The sequence below is a fragment of the Lygodium microphyllum genome, chromosome 6 (genome assembly GCF_053477565.2).
Source record: "Lygodium microphyllum isolate KBCC chromosome 6, Lygodium_microphyllum_v1.1.10, whole genome shotgun sequence".
In the NCBI taxonomy this organism is placed as follows: domain Eukaryota; kingdom Viridiplantae; phylum Streptophyta; class Polypodiopsida; order Schizaeales; family Lygodiaceae; genus Lygodium; species Lygodium microphyllum.
In genome coordinates this window covers 142,248,852-142,267,847 of record NC_141140.1, presented here as the reverse complement: position 1 = coordinate 142,267,847, position 18,996 = coordinate 142,248,852, and the positions used below count along the sequence as shown (strand labels likewise).

Genomic DNA, 18,996 nt, shown 5'->3' with positions numbered 1-18,996 from the left:
CCAAACAATCCATAGCCTACGCAAGAAAAATTTAACATGACCTATACACACATGTGACTGATAGCTTTATGATATGCAACATACAAGCACTTGAAAACTTGGTAGTTAAGCACACAAAAGAAAATCAAAAAACAAGTATACTACGAACCCTGACACTAAAACCAAAGACCAAATACAAAGGACAAGTGACTCATAACAAGACCATTGTGTATGAGGGAGGTCAAGTGCACAAAACATTGTAACCAAGTTTTCATCTCGCATAATATGACCAACCTAGACTAATAACCCCATCCCCATAAACGTATTTCGTCAACCTATGGTATGGTGAGGTGAGTGGGGGACTGCTATTTGTATTCCTTTTATGCATTATAAATTTATGTAACATTTAATTTTAATTAATCTCATTAATACAAGATGAATTGAGTTTCACAATCCAACCCCACTCTAACTTTGACTTGATAGAGATATCTACAAATGCAATTTCTTTTTACAATTAGATGATGTTTGGTGTAAAGTGTGATGGTAGGGGTTTATTTTATTACAAGTTAATGTGTCTTAGTACATATGCAAATTAAGTGGGATTATAGTGCATGTGCTCATGCAACGGTGGCGGGGGTTCCTTTTACAATTAACGATTGAGTTGATTTTATTTAGAATTTAGGGGGTGCAATTTGTTCATTTTGTGGTGCAATGACGGGTTCATTTTAATTACAAGATAGTTGTGTTTGAGGGTACACATGGAGAAGGAAAAAAGAAAAGAATGCGATAGTATGTGGGACATCTACAGCAAGGTCTAATAAGAAAATGATAATAAGGACACTACTGCTCAACTCTCACAATGACTAGAAATCCACGAAAGAAATAAACATATAGGTGGCTAAAAGCTAGTTGACCTCCTATAAGAATAAATTGAAAAAACCTCAGCTAATCACAATGAGCAAAACAAAAGTGATATAGACACACTGTATGTATGAATTTGTGTAGACAAATTTTTATGTTTGATTTTTGGTTGGTTTTTTGGGTTTTTTAATTTTTAATTTTAGTTTTTAATGAGAATTTTGATTGTTTTTTATTTTTATTTTTAATATAATTTAAAATATTTATTTTTTTTATTTTTAAGGATTTATTTTAAAATTTTAATGATTTATGGTAAATTTTAAGCATTTTATTTGGGGTTTTTAAGATTTTCTAAAATTTTATGTGATTTTTAGATTTTAAAATAAAAAATAATTCATTGTTAATATTTTTAAAAAAAATTATATTTTAAAAAAATTAGACCTGTTTTAAATTTTTAAAGGTTTTTATGTGTTTTCGAGTTTTCATTTGAAATTTAAAAAATGTGTGTTGTTAAAATTGGGTATTAATGAAAAAAAATTAGGTACTCGAATGCATGTGAACCTTTACACCACATGACTTTTAAGTTTCCAAATTGCATATTAGGTCTCCTACCTTTCACATCCCTAATCATTGAAGTCTAATGTCACCTAGATCACACACACACACACACACACACGCACGCACACACACAAAGCATTATAAGTTAAACTTTTTATCTATATCTCAACTACAAGCACTTGGACTAATGAGATGTTGTACCCTTGGTCTTCAATGTCTATAATCTTTTTTTTTTAACTTATTAGAAACCTTACTTTATGTTATGTTTTTTGAACTTAAGTTGTGTTTTCCATTTCTGTCCACAAATAGAAAATTCTTCATGAGGCAGGGGATGAGCCTTAATTTGTAGATGCCTCTACTTTGGTGAGGGCAAAGGGGAGGTTGTGCATGCTTGTGAGGAGGTCCAATAGGAGCACGAAAGCATGACAATGGGATGAACAACCCAAGCGAATGTGCCTACATTGGGTGATGGAACATGGGAGTTGAGATATGGTGACGAAGCTACTCAAGATGAAGGATGCAGTTCTCAAAGCCCAACCATAGAGGACACAAAGTGCAAGATAGTGCTACAATTGGTATTTTTGAGCAAGCTGCACAAAGTGTGAGCTAGTGGATGTTGGAGGGGGAATCAGCCTTCAAGGCCAAGTAAGTCTAAATAGGGACCACCAATGCCATCCTAAATGTGGGAGCAATATTGATGACCAGGCCATCTAGTCTCTTTTAAAGGAAGGATAAGGACCTCAAAGTGTGAATGCTCTTCTTCCTTTCTCTCTCTTCCTTTCTTCCTTTGTATAAACATGAGAGGTGGTTTAGACAAAGTAGGCCATAACAATGTTGCTCTACCTGCTTTTTTGTGAGGGTGGCACACCACCCACATTTCAACATGATGCGAAGGGAGTTAGGAGGCCCCCTCTTGCTTGTAGACACCTAACTCTCTTAGATGCAAGATGTAGCAATCTTCCTCTGGTGTAGCTTAGCCCAACTTAAATCTATTGCATGAGGTCCTATTGAAGCCCTTTATGGATGTTGATGAGGTTCTCTTGAAGTTACAGATGGAGAAATCATGTAGAAGGCCATCCATGCCTAATACAAAAGTGAATGCTAGGCATGCGGAAAGGTCAATATCATCCTATTCCTGTGGTTGTTGATGATGTTCATGACAATCAGAGGAAGAATTAGCTAGCCGTTTTTGTTAATGATTATGACTATCATAAGGAGAGGTGTGAGAGCCTACATTTAGATTGACTATGGTGTTAGGGTGGGAGCTATGCATGTCATGATGAGAGCCTCTCTCTCTCTCTCTCTCTCTCTCTCTCTCTATATATATATATATATATATATATATATATATATATATATATATATATATATATATATATATATATATATAAAGCCAAAACTACAAACAATCTCTAAAGCCAAATTTGTGATACCCTCAAAGCATATGTGCATATGGGCAAATCCTCAAGTTTGAATTTTACTAATGGGCCCTACTGTTGATGTAAGAGATGCAAGCATCATTAGAGATTGGCACGGGCTTGGTAAGTTCAATACTCTCATAGCTTTTGTGATCAATGACCCGCTTTCAAAGACTAGATCGATTACCTGCTTTAAGCAATCCATTAATAGGTGCAATGAGCATATGATGCCATCTTCCAAGCATGCAAAAAAAGGAGCAATATTTGAGTCCAATGGAGGATTTTTGCAAATGTGCAGATATTTTACATAGGTAATGGAGATGCACTCTGTAATGGAGATGTAGTCTAATACTTAGGTTATTGCATGCAAATAAATGTTATGCCAACCTACAAATTCTCTAAAACCTTAGACCTCGAAGGTTGACATTACATATCATGTTTGCAACATCTTTTGAACATGAATTGCAACAAAATATTTGATTGTTTCAGGATTTTAAATTTATTCATTGTGCTTTTGTATGGTGGTGGTAGGCTTACCAAGTAGGAATTCAAACAAGATAAGGAGAGCTCACTCTACCTCCACTAAAACTAAGAAATGATGGAATCATAAGCTAGCTTTATATCTAGCAACAACATAAAGCTTCTTTCAATTTTCTCATTGGATTTCATTGAGTTCTATTGAGATATTAGATGTCTATTTTATTCATGCATCATTGGCCTATGGCATACTTGCATCATTGTCATAGGTGTTGAGCAAGTTATTTTTGAGGGGTTACATGCATGAGCATTGCTTGCCCCTATTCCAAAACTCTCCACTTGGAAGTGTTCAAGAATCTATTATGGTGAAATTGCTTTGGATTTTTGTATAGATTATTAGATTACATATAAGAATCAACTAAACATAACTTTTTTGATAGTTAATTGTAAGAGACTTAATCCTTTTTGTTGCATAGACATGTAATCTTCACCATCTAAAGAAAAGACTATTCAACTTAAATCATAATATACATGCTTATGTTGCATTGTCACGCTTGGAGTAGACTTATACAATCTTAGGTGGATGTGGACCTGTATGTTTTGATTTCATGAATGAAAGGGTTTAGGCTATGTCTTTTGAAATTTATGAAGCAATTGAAAACTGATTAACAAAGTCCATCTTTTAAGTCCTGCTAGACCACATTAGTTGAGTTTGAATATCATTTTTTTGAATAAAAGATTGAAACTATTAAGATTCTAATATGCATTCTCAATACATATGCACACTCACATAAATATGCAAGCACATGTGTGGTGTCTATGTGTGCATGTGCATGCACTATTCATTAAAAAGGGTTATGGAACCACGTCATATCTATAAAATCATCAATTGGGTCTTGCTTGATGTGCATCTAAAATTATCACCTTGTTTGTGCTACATAGATCGCTATGTATACATAATAGGTAGACATGGAACTATAGGTTTTCATTTCATGGATGAAAAGGTTTAGACTAAGATTTTTGCAGTATGTGAAATGGTTAAAAAATAATAGAATAGGTTTAGCTGATGACTTTTATAGTTTGTGAAATAACTAAAACCTTATATAGTTACAAACCAATACGCATACATGTATAGATCATAAATAGCATACTTAGATGCATACCTCTTGCATTACTCATTAATTTCATGGATGTTTGTGCAAAGGAATATCGAAAAGTTTGTAAAAAATAAGAGAGCATATAGTATGGTTTATTTTGTGAGCTACATGGTCATAATAACAAAAATTATGTCTGTGTGGAGTCTTTATAGCTTGCAACACTTGCCTCATGAAGCATGGCTTAGGGCATGTGAAGTGCACTTTGTAATGATTATAAACATTGAAGGCCACATGTAAAATATCACATTAGTCCAAGTGCTGGTAGTTATGAAATATAAAAAAAGAAGTTTACATTGTAATGCTTGTCATATCAAAAGTGTTTTTTGTCACATCATGGACATAGGTATTGCTTGTTACATCAAAGAATATATGGATAGCACATTAAAATAGATTAGTCCAAATGCACTAAGCTATAGCATGCGGAAAACTTAACATTTTGTCCAAAATATATTTTTTCCGTCTATTGTGTTCATTGACACAACTATTCATTTGTTGCAGTAAACCATGAAGCTTGCCAACACTCATTTGTAATGAGTGCACTTCCTATTGTAGTAGATAGACTTGCTCTTGCATATGGAAGAAAGGTAATCAACAACCTTTGTTGCAAATCATAGGTTATCTACATGCCCCCAAAACACAATCCACATGTCATCTTACTAGCACATTAGTTAGCCTATTCGTCTCACAAACAACTCTCGAAGGAGTCTTTACTTTAGCTCTCAATTCGATTGAGACTTATCGAAGTACATTTTGTATGTGCTTTATTCATGCAAACCTTTGGCTTGCTCATTTAATTCTATTGAAAACATCTCAAGCATACCATCAGTATGTTCACACAAACTTGTTTGTATCTTAGACAACTCTCTCATCTTACTTTCAAGACATTAAAATATGCAAAACTTAGAGTTGGATTGGCTTTCCTCTCATTTGTGTAATTGTTTTATGTTTCCCAAGAAACATTTCTGGTCTCTTTGTTGCTTCTTTCATTTTACGCATGTCCACTTTCTTAGAGCCTCTGACATAAAACATAGAAAAAAATCAAATAAAATAGTTATAGCAAAATATGATAGAAATGTGAAGAGAGGGAGAACAAGACGTATTTCATACCCACATAAATGACACAAATCAAGCAAGTGACAAAGAGATGTTGGCATTGTTGTCTTGGCAAATTTTAAATAGCTAGAAGTGGAAAATACTACTTCCAGAAGGTTTGTCATAGCATTTATGATAATGGCTTCACCTCGATCCATAAATATATATGCTTTTACATTAAAGAGAAAACTTTATTAATTAGACAAAGAATATACAAAGAAGTCAGTGATACTTGTAAGATCATATAGGCTAAACTTTATAGGATATCTAGACCAAAAGGAACCTAGCGTGCCTTGCAAGGATACCTCTAAGGTTATGTAGGCTAAGATAATTATATGTTATGTAGACCAAAAGGAACCTAGCAAATCAACTATACATATTGTTGATTCTAGTGAATAGTAAATAGGGCCCTAGAAACCACTTGACAAAAAACTCTAATAGCTCTAAAAGGGCATAAAATCCAAACATAGTTAGTGATCACTTCTCTTCTGCTTTCACCTCTCAATGAGGTGAAAAAGTGTTAGATATGATCAATGCCCCACCCTCATTAGGTGCTACCAATGATCCATGGTGCTCAAAGTTGTAAGGCCCCCATTATGAGGAAAAGCCAAGTGTGAGCCCGGACATTGGTGGAGTTCTGACTTGTATATCAGATGAGGTCTATGTGACCGGATGGCAAAAAGGTGACCATTGTGGGTCTAATCTTTGGGTTAGACGAAGTGGTTAAGCTGGTAGCAACTCGAGGCGCATTGCATCGAGTTGCGGTGTAAGGGAGTTAAAAGGGGCCCCTATTGTGGGGTTCGGGAATATTCCCTGGCTGACTAGTGGAGGCTCATATGGTAGGTCGGCAGGCCGACCTAACGACCTTCGCGGGCTATAAAAGCTAAACCCCTTCGTAGCCATCACTCACTCATCTTTCACCCAGTCAAAGTTGTTGTTCCAGCTAGCCTTAAGCTCTTCACCTATCTTCTGTCTAGATCGCCATCTAAGCTTCACACAGTGGAAGCGCACGGGTGGACAGAGCCATCTTTGTATCAGTTGTTTGGAGTTAAAGAATTTACTGATTCTCCTCTTATCTGTTGTGTACTCTCTATCTCTTTCTCAGATTCTGTTCGCTGCGCCGTGTAATATTTTACAAAAAGATAGGGCTTCAGGTTACAATTATAAGGAGTTCATGATGTAAGAGATGCACAAGGCTAAACTTATAGGAGATAAGGTCCATCTTCAAGTTATGGGGGCAAGAAGAGCCTAGGTTTCCCCCATTTCTCTAGAAGGTTAAGCATATCATATGGTGGCAAGAAGGTAGAGAGAGATGACTCTAAACTCTTAGGGTGTAGGTTTGCAAGAGAGGTCTCTACACACACACGCACGCACGCACACACACACACACACACACACACACACACTCTCTCTCTCTCTCTCTCTCTCTCTCTCTCAGTCACTCACACATGCACGCATGCATGCACGTACTCTCTCTCTCTCTGTGACATTAAGGGCATATGGTGGTCATAAGGTTATGTAGGCTAAGATAACCCTATGATATAGAGACCAAAGAACACCAATAACATAGGTTGGCATCATTGTCTCACTAGATTTTAAATTGCTAGGAGGAGTGGAAAGTACTATAGAATGTCTGTCATACCCTTTGTAGTACTAGCTTCACCTTGTTCCATTAGTATATAAGTTTCTGCATTAAAAGATAAAACTTCATCAATTACATAAAGAATATGCAAATAAGTCAATGATACTTCTATAAGATTATGTAGATTAAGATAATTATAAGATATGTAGACCAATATTAGCCTAACATTCCTTGCTTAGGATACCTGTAAGATTATGTGGGCTAAGATAATCACATGATATGTAGACCAAAAGGAGCCTAGAAAATCAATTGTACATAACTACCAATTATAGTGAATAGTGAATAGGGCCTCAAAAACCACTTGAAAGATAATGCCAATAGCTAGCTCTAAAGCGGAATAAAACCCCAAGATGGTTGGCAAGCACTCCTCTTCTGCTTTCACCTCTCAATGAGGTGAAAAAGATATGGCCTAAGGTTTCATTCATAGGGGGCTTATGGTGTAAGAGCTGTGAAAGGTTAAAATTATAGGGTAAAAAAGATAGAGCCCATCTTCAAGTTACGGGGACAAGAAGAGCCTAGGGTTCCCTCACTTTCTCTAGAAGGTTAAATATACCATATGGGGCAAGAAGGTAGAGAGAGAGGACTCTAAACTCTTAGTGTTAAGGGTTTGAGAGAGATGACTCTAAACACACACACACACACACACACACACACACACACACACACACAGTATGTGCACGTGTGCATGTGCATGTGTGCGTGTGCGTGTGCGTGTGCGATCAAAAGGAGCCTAACAAAGCAATTGGACATACCCATGCAATAGACACCAATTAGGCAAGTGATGAATAGAGGTTGTCACAAAATCCTAGAGGGCATAGGATTTTTCATGTCTCACATATGGAAATGTGTTCTTGCCCTATCTAAATATATTCCTAATGTGTAGGTGTGATATGTAGACCAAAAGGAGCCTAGCAAACCAATTGTACATATTGCCAATTATAGTGTATAGTAAATAGGGCCTTAGAAACCATTTGGTGAAGAAACCAAGAGCACACACATAAAAGCAATGGAGACTTAAGCACACACATAGAGATAGGGCTGAAATCTTCTTCCTCTTTCTTCTTCTTCCACACAAAGAACTAAGTCTACAACATGATAAAAGACTAATATGAAAGTACCACATTATATGTACATGTAGTCACTAAGTGTGAACCCACTAAAGGTGGTATAATGTATTTACCATAACCAAGGATGGACTACATGGCTATAGTCCAAACGTGTAGAATCGTTGGTGTATCCTCATGTCGGTCACCTAACATGCCAATGAATAATATCGTGCCACATCACCAAGGCATGTAGTGGATGCCAGCTCATGTAGAGCTAGCTCAACCATCACAACATTAGTGTCACACACACACACACACACACGCACGCACGCACGCACGCATGCATGCGCGCGCGCACGCACGCACACACACACATAGAGTTTAGAGTCATCTCTCTCAAACCCTTAACCCTAAGAGTTTAGAGTCCTCTCTCTCTACCTTCTTGCCCCAAATGGTATGTTTAACCTTCTAGAGAAAGTGAGGGGACCCTAGGGCAAGGAGCATGCCTAGAGGTGAGAGCTTGTCAATGAAAGAAAAGTGAGTATGGAGCTAATTCAAGAGTCAGTTTCTATGCATCTGTTGGCTTCAAAAGAAAGCCTATGAAGAGGGGTTTGACCCCTAAATGCTAAAAGACAAAGAAAAAGAAAAAGAAAAGGAATTTGTGAGTGCATGGTGTGTAGAGCGTGCATATGGTTATTGCACGAGCGGGTTTGTCATGCCTTTCTCAAACACTGCGGGTAGTTTAGAAAGGATGGGGTGGATTCACTTGAGCAAATGGTGCTTAAACAAACTTTATACATGCACATGAAGCATGCATATGGTGGACTAGATGTGTCTAGCCATGTAAACACTGCAATATAGCATTGAGGGGGAGTATTGAGATATTGAGAGGTAGCAATTGTGGTTGTGCAATGCTACATTGGATGGGTGAAAAGATTAAAGGGAACACCTTGCTTAAGAGGAAGTGTTGAGAATACAAGCTGCGATGTTTGTGGATATCATGGCTAGAAATAATGATATATTTTTGTATATTGGCTATTGAAGACAAGTTGGATAAACCAACTATCTACTGTGGGCTTATATGATACATCTAGAGATTGTTTAGTGTGAGGATATGGATGTAAGGTGTGGAGAGAAGTGTGCAATATAGGTGCACACATGTAAGGTGTGAGTATAATGTGTCACATGGGGACACACATGGAAAGTGCGAGGGATCATTTGTGGAGCATCTCCTCTCTTTATATATGTAACCATTTTATGCAATGACAGATAAGAAAAAGAATAGTTGAGTGTGCATATTATCTCTTCTATATGATGGAGTTCCTAGTCTACTTTAATCGACCTTGATCACATGTTAATCATATGTATATGCAGTGATTAACCCACATTGGGATTGTTAACAACTAAGGACATATGGTAGTTGTAAGGTAATATAGTCAAAGATAATCCTATGATACATAGATCAAAAGGAGCCTAGCAAAGCAACTTCATATATCCATGCAATAGACACCAAATAGGCAAGTGGTGAATAGAGGTTGTCCCAAAATCCTAGAGGACATAGGGTTATTCGTGTCTCACATATGGCAATGTGTTGCGGTACTATACCCTATCTATATATATTCCTAATGAGTAGATGCAAGAGAGATAAAAAGAGGGGACTCTAAACTCTTAGGATTTAGGGTTTGAGAGAGAAGACTCTAAACTCTCTCTCTCTCTCTCTCTCTTTTAAAGAGAAAGAGAGAAATCGAATATTAAATGATTGTTAATCTTGATTAATTTCTATCTTAAATTATAAATATCATTAACCTAAATGTACTAAATTATTTCTACCTTAAACTAAATGGTAGATGTCATTTAAAAACCCTTATATTCTCACCACTTAATAATACAATTTTTGATAGGGTTAAAAATTAGCCTCATATAAGTATGCATGGATGGCCTTCTCATGTGTTAAATCTAAAAGGCTTGGGTAAAAAGATTCTCTCTTTTGCATTTCATAGTTTATGACTCCATTTTGTGAATTAAAACATGTGTGAGTATTTACCTCAAAGGGTTTTAGACAATAAGAAGGCTTAACAATATCAGGTGAAGGCATCTACACTAAAATAAAAAACTTCATCACTCACATAAAGAATATACAAAGTAGTAAGAGGTAAGAGAATTCAAGATGGCATAGGGCTGTTTGTGTCTCACACATGGTAATGTTTACTTTACCTTACCCTATCTACATATATTCCCAATGTGTAGGTGTGAGAGAGGTAGAGCGAAGAGGACTCTAAACTCTTACTCTTAGGGTTTAGGGTTTGAGAGAGAGGACTCTAAAGAGTCTACACACACACACACACACACACACACACACACACACACACACACACATTGCGAGTGTGAGGGGTAGGCTAAAATGGCTAGAGAGAAAAATAAAAAGAGAGAGAAAGAGGATTTAAAACTACCATTGAACTTGAATTATTTGTATTTTAAACTATTAACTTTTAATATAAATGTATTAGATTCTTTCTACATTAAACTAAACAATAGATGTCTTTGAGAAACCTTATATTCTTATCTAATGCTACATTTTTTGAGAATGTTCTCTCTCTCTCTCTCTCTCTCTCTCTCTCTCCCCCTAGATGTATCCTAACGTGTATAATGTCCCATTCCACATCTCAATATAATGTGCCTAAGTCTGTATGCTTACGGAAAGAGAGAGCTTTGCAAATACGTGTAATGTGGAGCAAGGGGGATTGGCATGGCTACTGTCTTTTCCACTGATAGAAAATGTGAAGTGAGTGAGGCGCAACATGAGCTTCACAAGTCCGCGGAAGATGTGGAGAGGCAAGTAACAATAGTTATTGGTGATATAAGCCTTAAGGTTGGAGATTTAAGAAAATCAGAATGATAATTAAGATCAAATGAGTTTGAGGTTACTACGGAACCATTAAGTCATTAAGAAATTATTAAGAAAATTAGAGCAACGGTGAGAGTGAAGGATATAAAGCGAAGAAGAAACACGAAATGACACCACGCCGCCTTCCAGGCTGCTCTCTCAGACAGACGGGCGGTAACGAACCTGCAACGTCTAGGGTTCAAGAAACAGGGGATTTGCAGCCCGCGTCAAGTAATTCTGTAGATACGGCTTTGCAGAAGCGAGCTTTGCCTCATCTCTGTAACAACAGGACATCATTTTCCTCTCAGGAGGGTAGGCCATGGCTCACCTCGGCGGAGGTGCCGAGGCCCATGCCAGATTCAAGCAGTACGAGTACAGAGCCAATTCCAGCCTCGTCCTCACCACTGACACACGGCCCCGTGACACACATGAGCCGACTGGAGAGCCGGAGAGCTTATGGGGCAAAATAGATCCCAAGGGCTTCGGTGATCGAGTGTACCATGGGAGACCGCCGGAGCTGGAAGAGAAGCTGAAGAAGGCCAAGAGGAAAAGGGAGACCAAGGAGAAAGAGGGAGGTGAGGCTGAGGCCCCTAAGAAGTCCAGCAAGCGGCACCGCCCTGGCCAGGATGCCAGTGTGCTCAACATTGTCGATGATGGCATGTATAGGCCAAAGACCAAGGAGACTCGTGCAGCTTACGAGGCCCTCCTCAGTACAATTCAGCTGCAATTTGGTGATCAGCCGCAAGATATTCTCAGAGGGGCAGCTGATGAAGTACTGGCTGTTTTGAAGAATGATAAAATTAAGGACCCTGACAAAAAGAAGGAAATTGAAAAGCTTCTCAACAGTATGCCAGCTGAACGCTTTGCAGAGCTAGTGCAGATCGGGAAGCTTATCAAGGATTATCACGATGCTGCAGATGCAGGTAGTGGTGGTGCAGGTGAAGCTCTCGATGATGACATTGGTGTGGCAGTTGAATTTGAAGAGGAGGAAGAAGAAGAGGAGAGTGATCTCGACGAAATCCAAGAAGAGAGTGAGGGAGAGGAAGATGGGCAGGAAACGTATGAAGCGGAAGCCATGCAAATGGGGGGTATTGATGATGATGACATTGAAGAAGCAGATGAAGGTTTGAATGTGCAAGATATTGATGCTTATTGGTTGCAGCGGAAAATTTCTCAAGCGTATGGCAACATTGATCCACAGCAAAGTCAAAAGCTGGCTGAAGATGTTTTGAAGATGCTAGCTGAAGGGGATGACAGGGAAGTTGAGAACCGCCTTGTGATGCTTTTAGATTATAACAAGTTTGAATTAATCAAGTTGCTCGTTCGAAATAGACTGAAAGTTGTTTGGTGCACACGCCTAGCCAGGGCAGAGGATGATAAGGAAAGGAAAAGGATTGAGGAGGAGATGAATCAGGGAGGTACAGCTCTACAAGCAATTCTTGAGCAGCTACATGCAACCAGGGCCACTGCCAAGGAAAGACAGAAGAATCTTGAGCGCAGTATAAGGGAGGAAGCAAGAAAGCTGAGAGAGGATGGAGGTGATCAAGAAAAAGGGCGGCGCCATGAAAGGGAAGGCCCAGGTGAAGGTGGTTGGTCAAAGGGACAACATCAGATGCTTGACCTTGATCAACTAACTTTTCACCAGGGAGGCCTTTTGATGGCAAATAAGAAGTGTGATTTGCCAGCAAAATCCTACCGAACTGCACGGAGAGGTTATGAGGAAGTGCATGTTCCGCATTTAAAGCCAAAACCATTTGCTGAAGGTGAAGAATTGGTTAAGATCACAGACATCCCGGAGTGGGCCCAACCTGCTTTTCCAGAGATGAAGACGTTGAACAGGGTGCAGAGCAGGGTCTATGAGACTGCCCTCTTTACTCCAGAGAATTTATTGTTATGTGCTCCCACTGGTGCTGGTAAGACCAATGTAGCTATGCTGACAATCTTGCATGAAATAGGTCTAAAAATGAAAGAGGATGGTCAAGTTGATCTGAGCGGCTTCAAAATTGTATATGTTGCTCCAATGAAAGCACTGGTTGCTGAAGTTGTTGGGAACCTTTCCAAACGGCTTCAGTCATATGGAGTCACTGTGAAGGAGTTGACAGGAGATCAGACATTGTCAAAGCAGCAGATTGAAGAAACTCAAATTATAGTGACCACACCAGAAAAGTGGGACATTATAACAAGGAAATCGGGAGACAGAACCTACACTCAAATGGTAAAACTTCTAATAATTGATGAGATCCATCTGCTGCATGATAATCGGGGGCCAGTGCTGGAGAGCATAGTAGCTAGGACAGTGAGGCAAATTGAAACTACACAGGACATGATCCGGTTGGTGGGTCTCTCAGCCACACTTCCCAATTACGAGGATGTAGCATTGTTTTTGAGGGTAGACAAGTCAAAAGGGTTGTTCTTTTTTGACAACAGTTACAGGCCATGCCCTCTGGCACAGCAGTACATTGGAATTACTGCTAAGAAGCCCATGCAGCGGTTCAATCTCATGAATGAAGTCTGTTATGAAAAGGTAATGGATATTGCTGGAAAGCATCAGGTATTGATTTTTGTTCATTCAAGAAAAGAAACCGCAAAAACAGCTCGCTATATACGAGACACTGCCCTTGCAAGTGATATGATCGGGCGTTTCTTAAAGGAGGACAGTGCAAGTCGAGAAATTCTGCAAACTGAAACAGATACATCTGTTAAAAGCAATGATTTGCGCGACCTTCTGCCTTATGGCTTTGCAATCCATCATGCTGGCATGATGAGGGTGGATCGTACTCTGGTAGAAGACCTGTTTGCTGATGGACACATTCAGGTCCTAGTATCAACGGCAACTCTTGCATGGGGTGTCAACCTTCCAGCTCACACTGTGATCATTAAGGGAACTCAGATTTACAACCCTGAGAAGGGGGCTTGGACTGAGTTGAGCCCCCTAGATGTTATGCAGATGCTTGGGCGAGCTGGTAGGCCACAGTTTGACACCTATGGAGAGGGCATTATTATTACAGGGCACAGTGAGTTGCAGTACTACTTGTCTTTAATGAATCAGCAATTGCCAATAGAGAGTCAGTTTATATCCCGACTGGCTGATAACCTGAATGCAGAGATCGTGTTGGGCACAGTCCAAAATGCTAAGGAAGCTTGCACATGGCTTGGCTATACTTACCTATATATCAGAATGCTTCGGAACCCTGTGTTGTATGGCATTAGTGTAGATGCCCTGGAGAAAGATAAATTCCTTGAAGAGAGGCGTGCTGATCTGATTCATTCTGCTGCAACAATACTGGATAGGAATAATCTGGTCAAATATGATCGTAAAAGTGGCTATTTTCAGGTGACAGATCTTGGAAGGATTGCCAGTTTCTACTACATCACACATGGGACAATGGCAACCTATAATGAACATTTGAAGCCAACAATGGGAGATATTGAGCTTTGTCGGCTATTTTCACTCAGTGAAGAATTCAAGTTTGTAACAGTGAGGCATGAGGAGAAGACAGAACTGGGCAAGCTGCTGGAGCGTGTGCCTATTCCTGTGAAAGAAAGCTTGGAAGAGCCCAGTGCAAAGATCAATGTGTTGCTACAATCCTACATCTCCCAACTCAAGTTGGAAGGACTGTCGCTCACCTCAGATATGATATTTATAACCCAGGTATGTATCTCGCTCTTTTTTTTATCATTATTTGTGTCAGTGAAATGTAGGTTTTGCTGTGCTGCAAACACCAGGATGAAGTTGTGGTTAGTAGAGTGCATCTCATCCACCAATCTGTTGAATATCATTTCTTTTTCCTGTGGTACTCTGTCTCATGTCAGTTCAAACTGACATGTCAAATATCTTCTGCAGAGTGCAGGCCGGCTGATGCGTGCATTATTTGAGATTGTTTTGAAGAGAGGCTGGGCTCAATTGGCTGAGAAAGCTCTTGCTCTTTCAAAAATGGTACAACGGCGGATGTGGAGGAGTCAGACTCCTTTGCGCCAATTCAAGAGTGCTGGTGTCTCCAATGAAATTTTGATGAAAATTGAGAAGAAGGATCTGTCTTGGGAGCGCTATTATGATCTGACTTCTCAGGAGATAGGAGAGCTTGTTAGGAATCCAAAAATTGGGAAGGCTTTACATAAGCTTATTCACCAGTTCCCTAAATTGGAGCTAGCTGCTCGTGTTTTGCCAATTACAAGATCAGTGCTGAAGGTAGAGCTGACAATAACCCCAGATTTTCAATGGGATGAGAAGATTCATGGATATGTGGAACCTTTTTGGATTATTGTGGAGGACAATGATGGTGAAAACATCCTTCACCATGAGTACTTTGTCCTGAAGATGCAATATGTTGAGGAGGACCACAACCTGAGCTTTACTGTCCCAATTTATGAACCTATGCCCCCTCAGTACTTCATCCGTGTTGTATCAGACAAATGGTTGGGATCAGAGACTGTGCTACCTGTATCATTCCGGCATCTCAGGCTGCCTGAAAAATACCCTCCACCAACAGAATTGCTGGATTTGCAGCCGTTGCCAGTATCTGCATTACGAAACCCTGCTTTTGAGGCATTATACCAGCACTTCAGCCATTTTAATCCAATTCAGACTCAAGTATTTACTGTTTTATATACCACAGATGATAATGTTCTGATTGCAGCACCTACAGGAAGTGGCAAGACGATTTGTGCAGAATTTGCTGTTTTAAGAATGCTAGGGAAGAGTTCTGAAGGAAGTGGACACTGTGTATATATAGCCCCAGTGGAAGCTCTTGCAAAAGAAAGATACCGCGATTGGGAAGCAAAATTTGGGCAAAGTCTGGGTTGTCGTGTGGCGGAGTTGACTGGTGATACAACTGTGGATCTCAAGATTCTTGAGAGGAGTCAGATTATTATAAGCACACCTGAGAGGTGGGATTTACTTTCTCGCAGATGGAAGCAGAGAAAACATGTTCAGCAAGTGAACCTGTTTATTGTGGATGAGTTCCACTTAATTGGTGGACAAGCGGGCCCTGTCCTAGAAGTCATTGTCTCTCGAATGCGGTACATTTCTAGAAGTGAGAATCATATTAGAATTGTTGCTCTTTCGACTTCTCTTGCCAATGCCAAGGATATGGGGGAATGGATTGGTGCCAGCTCTCATGGTCTTTTTAACTTTCCACCTGTTGTTCGTCCGGTTCCCCTTGAAATACACATTCAGGGTGTTGATATTGCAAATTTTGAGGCTCGAGTGCAAGCCATGACCAAACCCACTTACACTGCGATTGTACAACATTCAAGTGCAGATAAACCAGCCCTTGTATTCGTCCCAACTAGAAAGCATGCAAGAATGACCGCAATTGATCTGGTTACATATTCAATGGCAGCAGGTAGTGAAAAATCTCAGTTTTTACAGCTGAAGGAGGAAGACCTTGAGCCTTTCTTGGAGAAGATTAAAGATAGTGCTCTTGCTCATGTTCTCAGACAGGGTGTAGGCTACCTGCACGAAGGTCTTACTGCTATTGAGCAGGAAATTGTAAGTCAACTTTTTACTGCTGGTGCGATACAAGTTTGTGTTGCTAGCAGTACCATGTGCTGGGGCATGACACTTTCTGCGCATCTGGTGGTTGTGATGGGAACTCAGTATTTTGATGGGCGAGAGAATGCTCATACAGATTATCCTATTACTGATCTGTTGCAGATGATGGGGCGAGCAAGCAGGCCTCTTATTGACAAGTCTGGGAAATGCATCATACTTTGCCATGCACCTCGGAAGGAGTACTATAAGAAGTTTTTGTGTGAACCTTTTCCAGTTGAGTCTCACTTGGATCAGGCCTTGCATGATCATGTGAATGCTGAGGTTGTAGTTCGGACGATTGAAAACAAACAGGATGCTGTTGATTACTTAACGTGGACTTTCATGTACCGCCGGCTCACTCAAAATCCTAACTATTATAATCTTCAGGGTACAAGTCACAGGCACCTTTCAGATCATCTTTCAGAGCTTGTGGAGTCAACATTGTCTGATTTAGAGACAAGTAAATGCCTTGCAATAGAGGATGACATGGATCTTTCACCTCTGAACTTGGGAATGATTGCATCTTATTACTACATCAGCTACACCACTATAGAGCTGTTCAGTTCTTCTTTAACTGCCAAAACTAAGCTGAAGGGGCTTCTAGAAATCTTGGCTGCTGCATCTGAGTACTCTAAACTCCCAGTAAGACCAGGAGAGGAGGAAACGATAAGGAAAATGATAAACCATCAGAGGTTTGGTATTGAGCGTCCAAAGTACTCTGATCCACATGTCAAAGCAAATGTCTTGTTGCAGGCACATTTTAGCAGATATGTTGTGACTAATGTTTTGGCATTGGATCAGAAGGAAGTTCTTATAGATGCAAGCAGATTATTACAAGCAATGGTTGACGTCATTTCCAGTAATGGGTGGCTAAATCCTGCCCTCGCAGCTATGGAGATGAGTCAGATGGTAACACAAGGTCTCTGGGAGAATGACTCGGTTCTACTGCAGCTTCCTCACTTTACCAAGGAACTTGCAAAAAAGTGTCAAGAAAATCCAGGCAAAAGCATTGAGACTGTCTTTGAACTTGTTGAAATGGAAGATGATGAGAGACGAGAACTGCTGCAAATGAGTGATGCACAACTCCTGGATATTGCAAGGGTTTGTAATCGTTTCCCCAATATAGATGTCACTTATGAGGTAATGGATGAAGATAACATAAGTGCTGGAGACAATGTGACTATCCAAGTCAGTCTTGAAAGAGAGCTGGACAGCCGGCAGGAGTTGGGCCCCGTGGATGCACCTAGGTTTCCAAAACCGAAGCAGGAAGGTTGGTGGCTTGTTGTTGGGGATCCCAAAAACAATCAGCTTTTGGCAATCAAGCGGGTGTCCTTACAGAGACGGGGTAAGTTCAAGCTTGATTTTACTGCCCCAGCAGAACTGGGGAAGAAAAATTATACCTTGTACTTTATGTGTGATGCATACTTAGGCTGTGATCAAGAATATGAGTTCTCAATAGATGTCAAACGGCCAATGGAGGACGATGATGCATAATGAATGCCCAGAAACTCTTTCTAGAGGAGAACAAAGGCAGATATGCCAGCTGTGGACAGATAACACGCCTCTGTAATCTTACTATAAGTTGACAATCGACAGATAACATGCCTCTGTAATCTTTATTATCAGTTGACCATCTGGTGAATTGGCTGGCTCTGTTCTGGAATTTAAAAGATTTGAGTTCTTGTTATTGCTAACTTTTCTGTTGGTTTGGTCAGAGAGCTGAGATTTTCTGCTGAACTCGATTGATTTTATTATTCTATTCTGCCTTTTGCTCATGTCATCAAAGCTTTTCGTTTTCCTAAGATTCTGTTAACTGGAAATTTTCAATGTATTGTGCTTTATCGAAATGTTGCTTAGATCAGAGACATGGGTAAATGGAAAAATAGCAATACTTACACGCAGGCATGCACTCTTGCATTGAAAGTAGAAACAACTGAACTGAATCAGAAGAATCTTATATAGAGTAGAACCATAATACATTGAAAAGAGATTATATGTGGTGTGAGACACTGCAAGAGAATTCAGGATGAGTGAAACCTGAAGTGTCTTTGATTAGGAAGAAGTGGCTTCTTGTCAAAAGATTTTATTGGTCGACCAACAAAACATTGGTTGACTGCAGCACTGTTGTGGTGATGTGGGCACCATTTGTTGGCTGTCAAAACGTCGTGTTAAAAGTAGTTTTGCAGAGGTAGAAAGTACTACTTGGTAGAGAGGCAACCACATTTGACTGAAAATTTTGGGGTGGTACCTAGAAAATCTGTAGATTAGTGTTAAAACATCTATTTGAATTTGAAGCTATTTTCCCTTTTTTAGTCCACAGATTGTGACATTAAACCTTGGCTTTTTGTGAGC

At 39.6% G+C, this 18,996-nt stretch overlaps 1 protein-coding gene across 1 annotated transcript; it reads left to right on the top strand.

Moving 5' to 3' along the window:
- The first annotated feature begins 11,231 nt into the window (after positions 1-11,231).
- Positions 11,232-18,358, top strand: EMB1507 (U5 small nuclear ribonucleoprotein helicase). Its single transcript, XM_087680180.1, has 2 exons — positions 11,232-14,763; positions 14,956-18,358. Exons 1-2 carry the CDS (start codon positions 11,431-11,433, stop codon positions 18,136-18,138), a joined length of 6,516 nt encoding a protein of 2,171 aa, XP_087536306.1. The 5' UTR covers positions 11,232-11,430; the 3' UTR covers positions 18,139-18,358.
- Positions 18,359-18,996: the final 638 nt, after the last annotated feature.

Bases quoted from the DNA above. Each gene is read 5' to 3' on its own strand.
- EMB1507 (XM_087680180.1), top strand. From the start codon at position 11,431: ATGGCTCACCTCGGCGGAGGTGCCGAGGCCCATGCCAGATTCAAGCAG. The intron at 14,764-14,955 runs GTATGTATCTCG...TATCTTCTGCAG, and splicing joins ATATGATATTTATAACCCAG to AGTGCAGGCCGGCTGATGCG.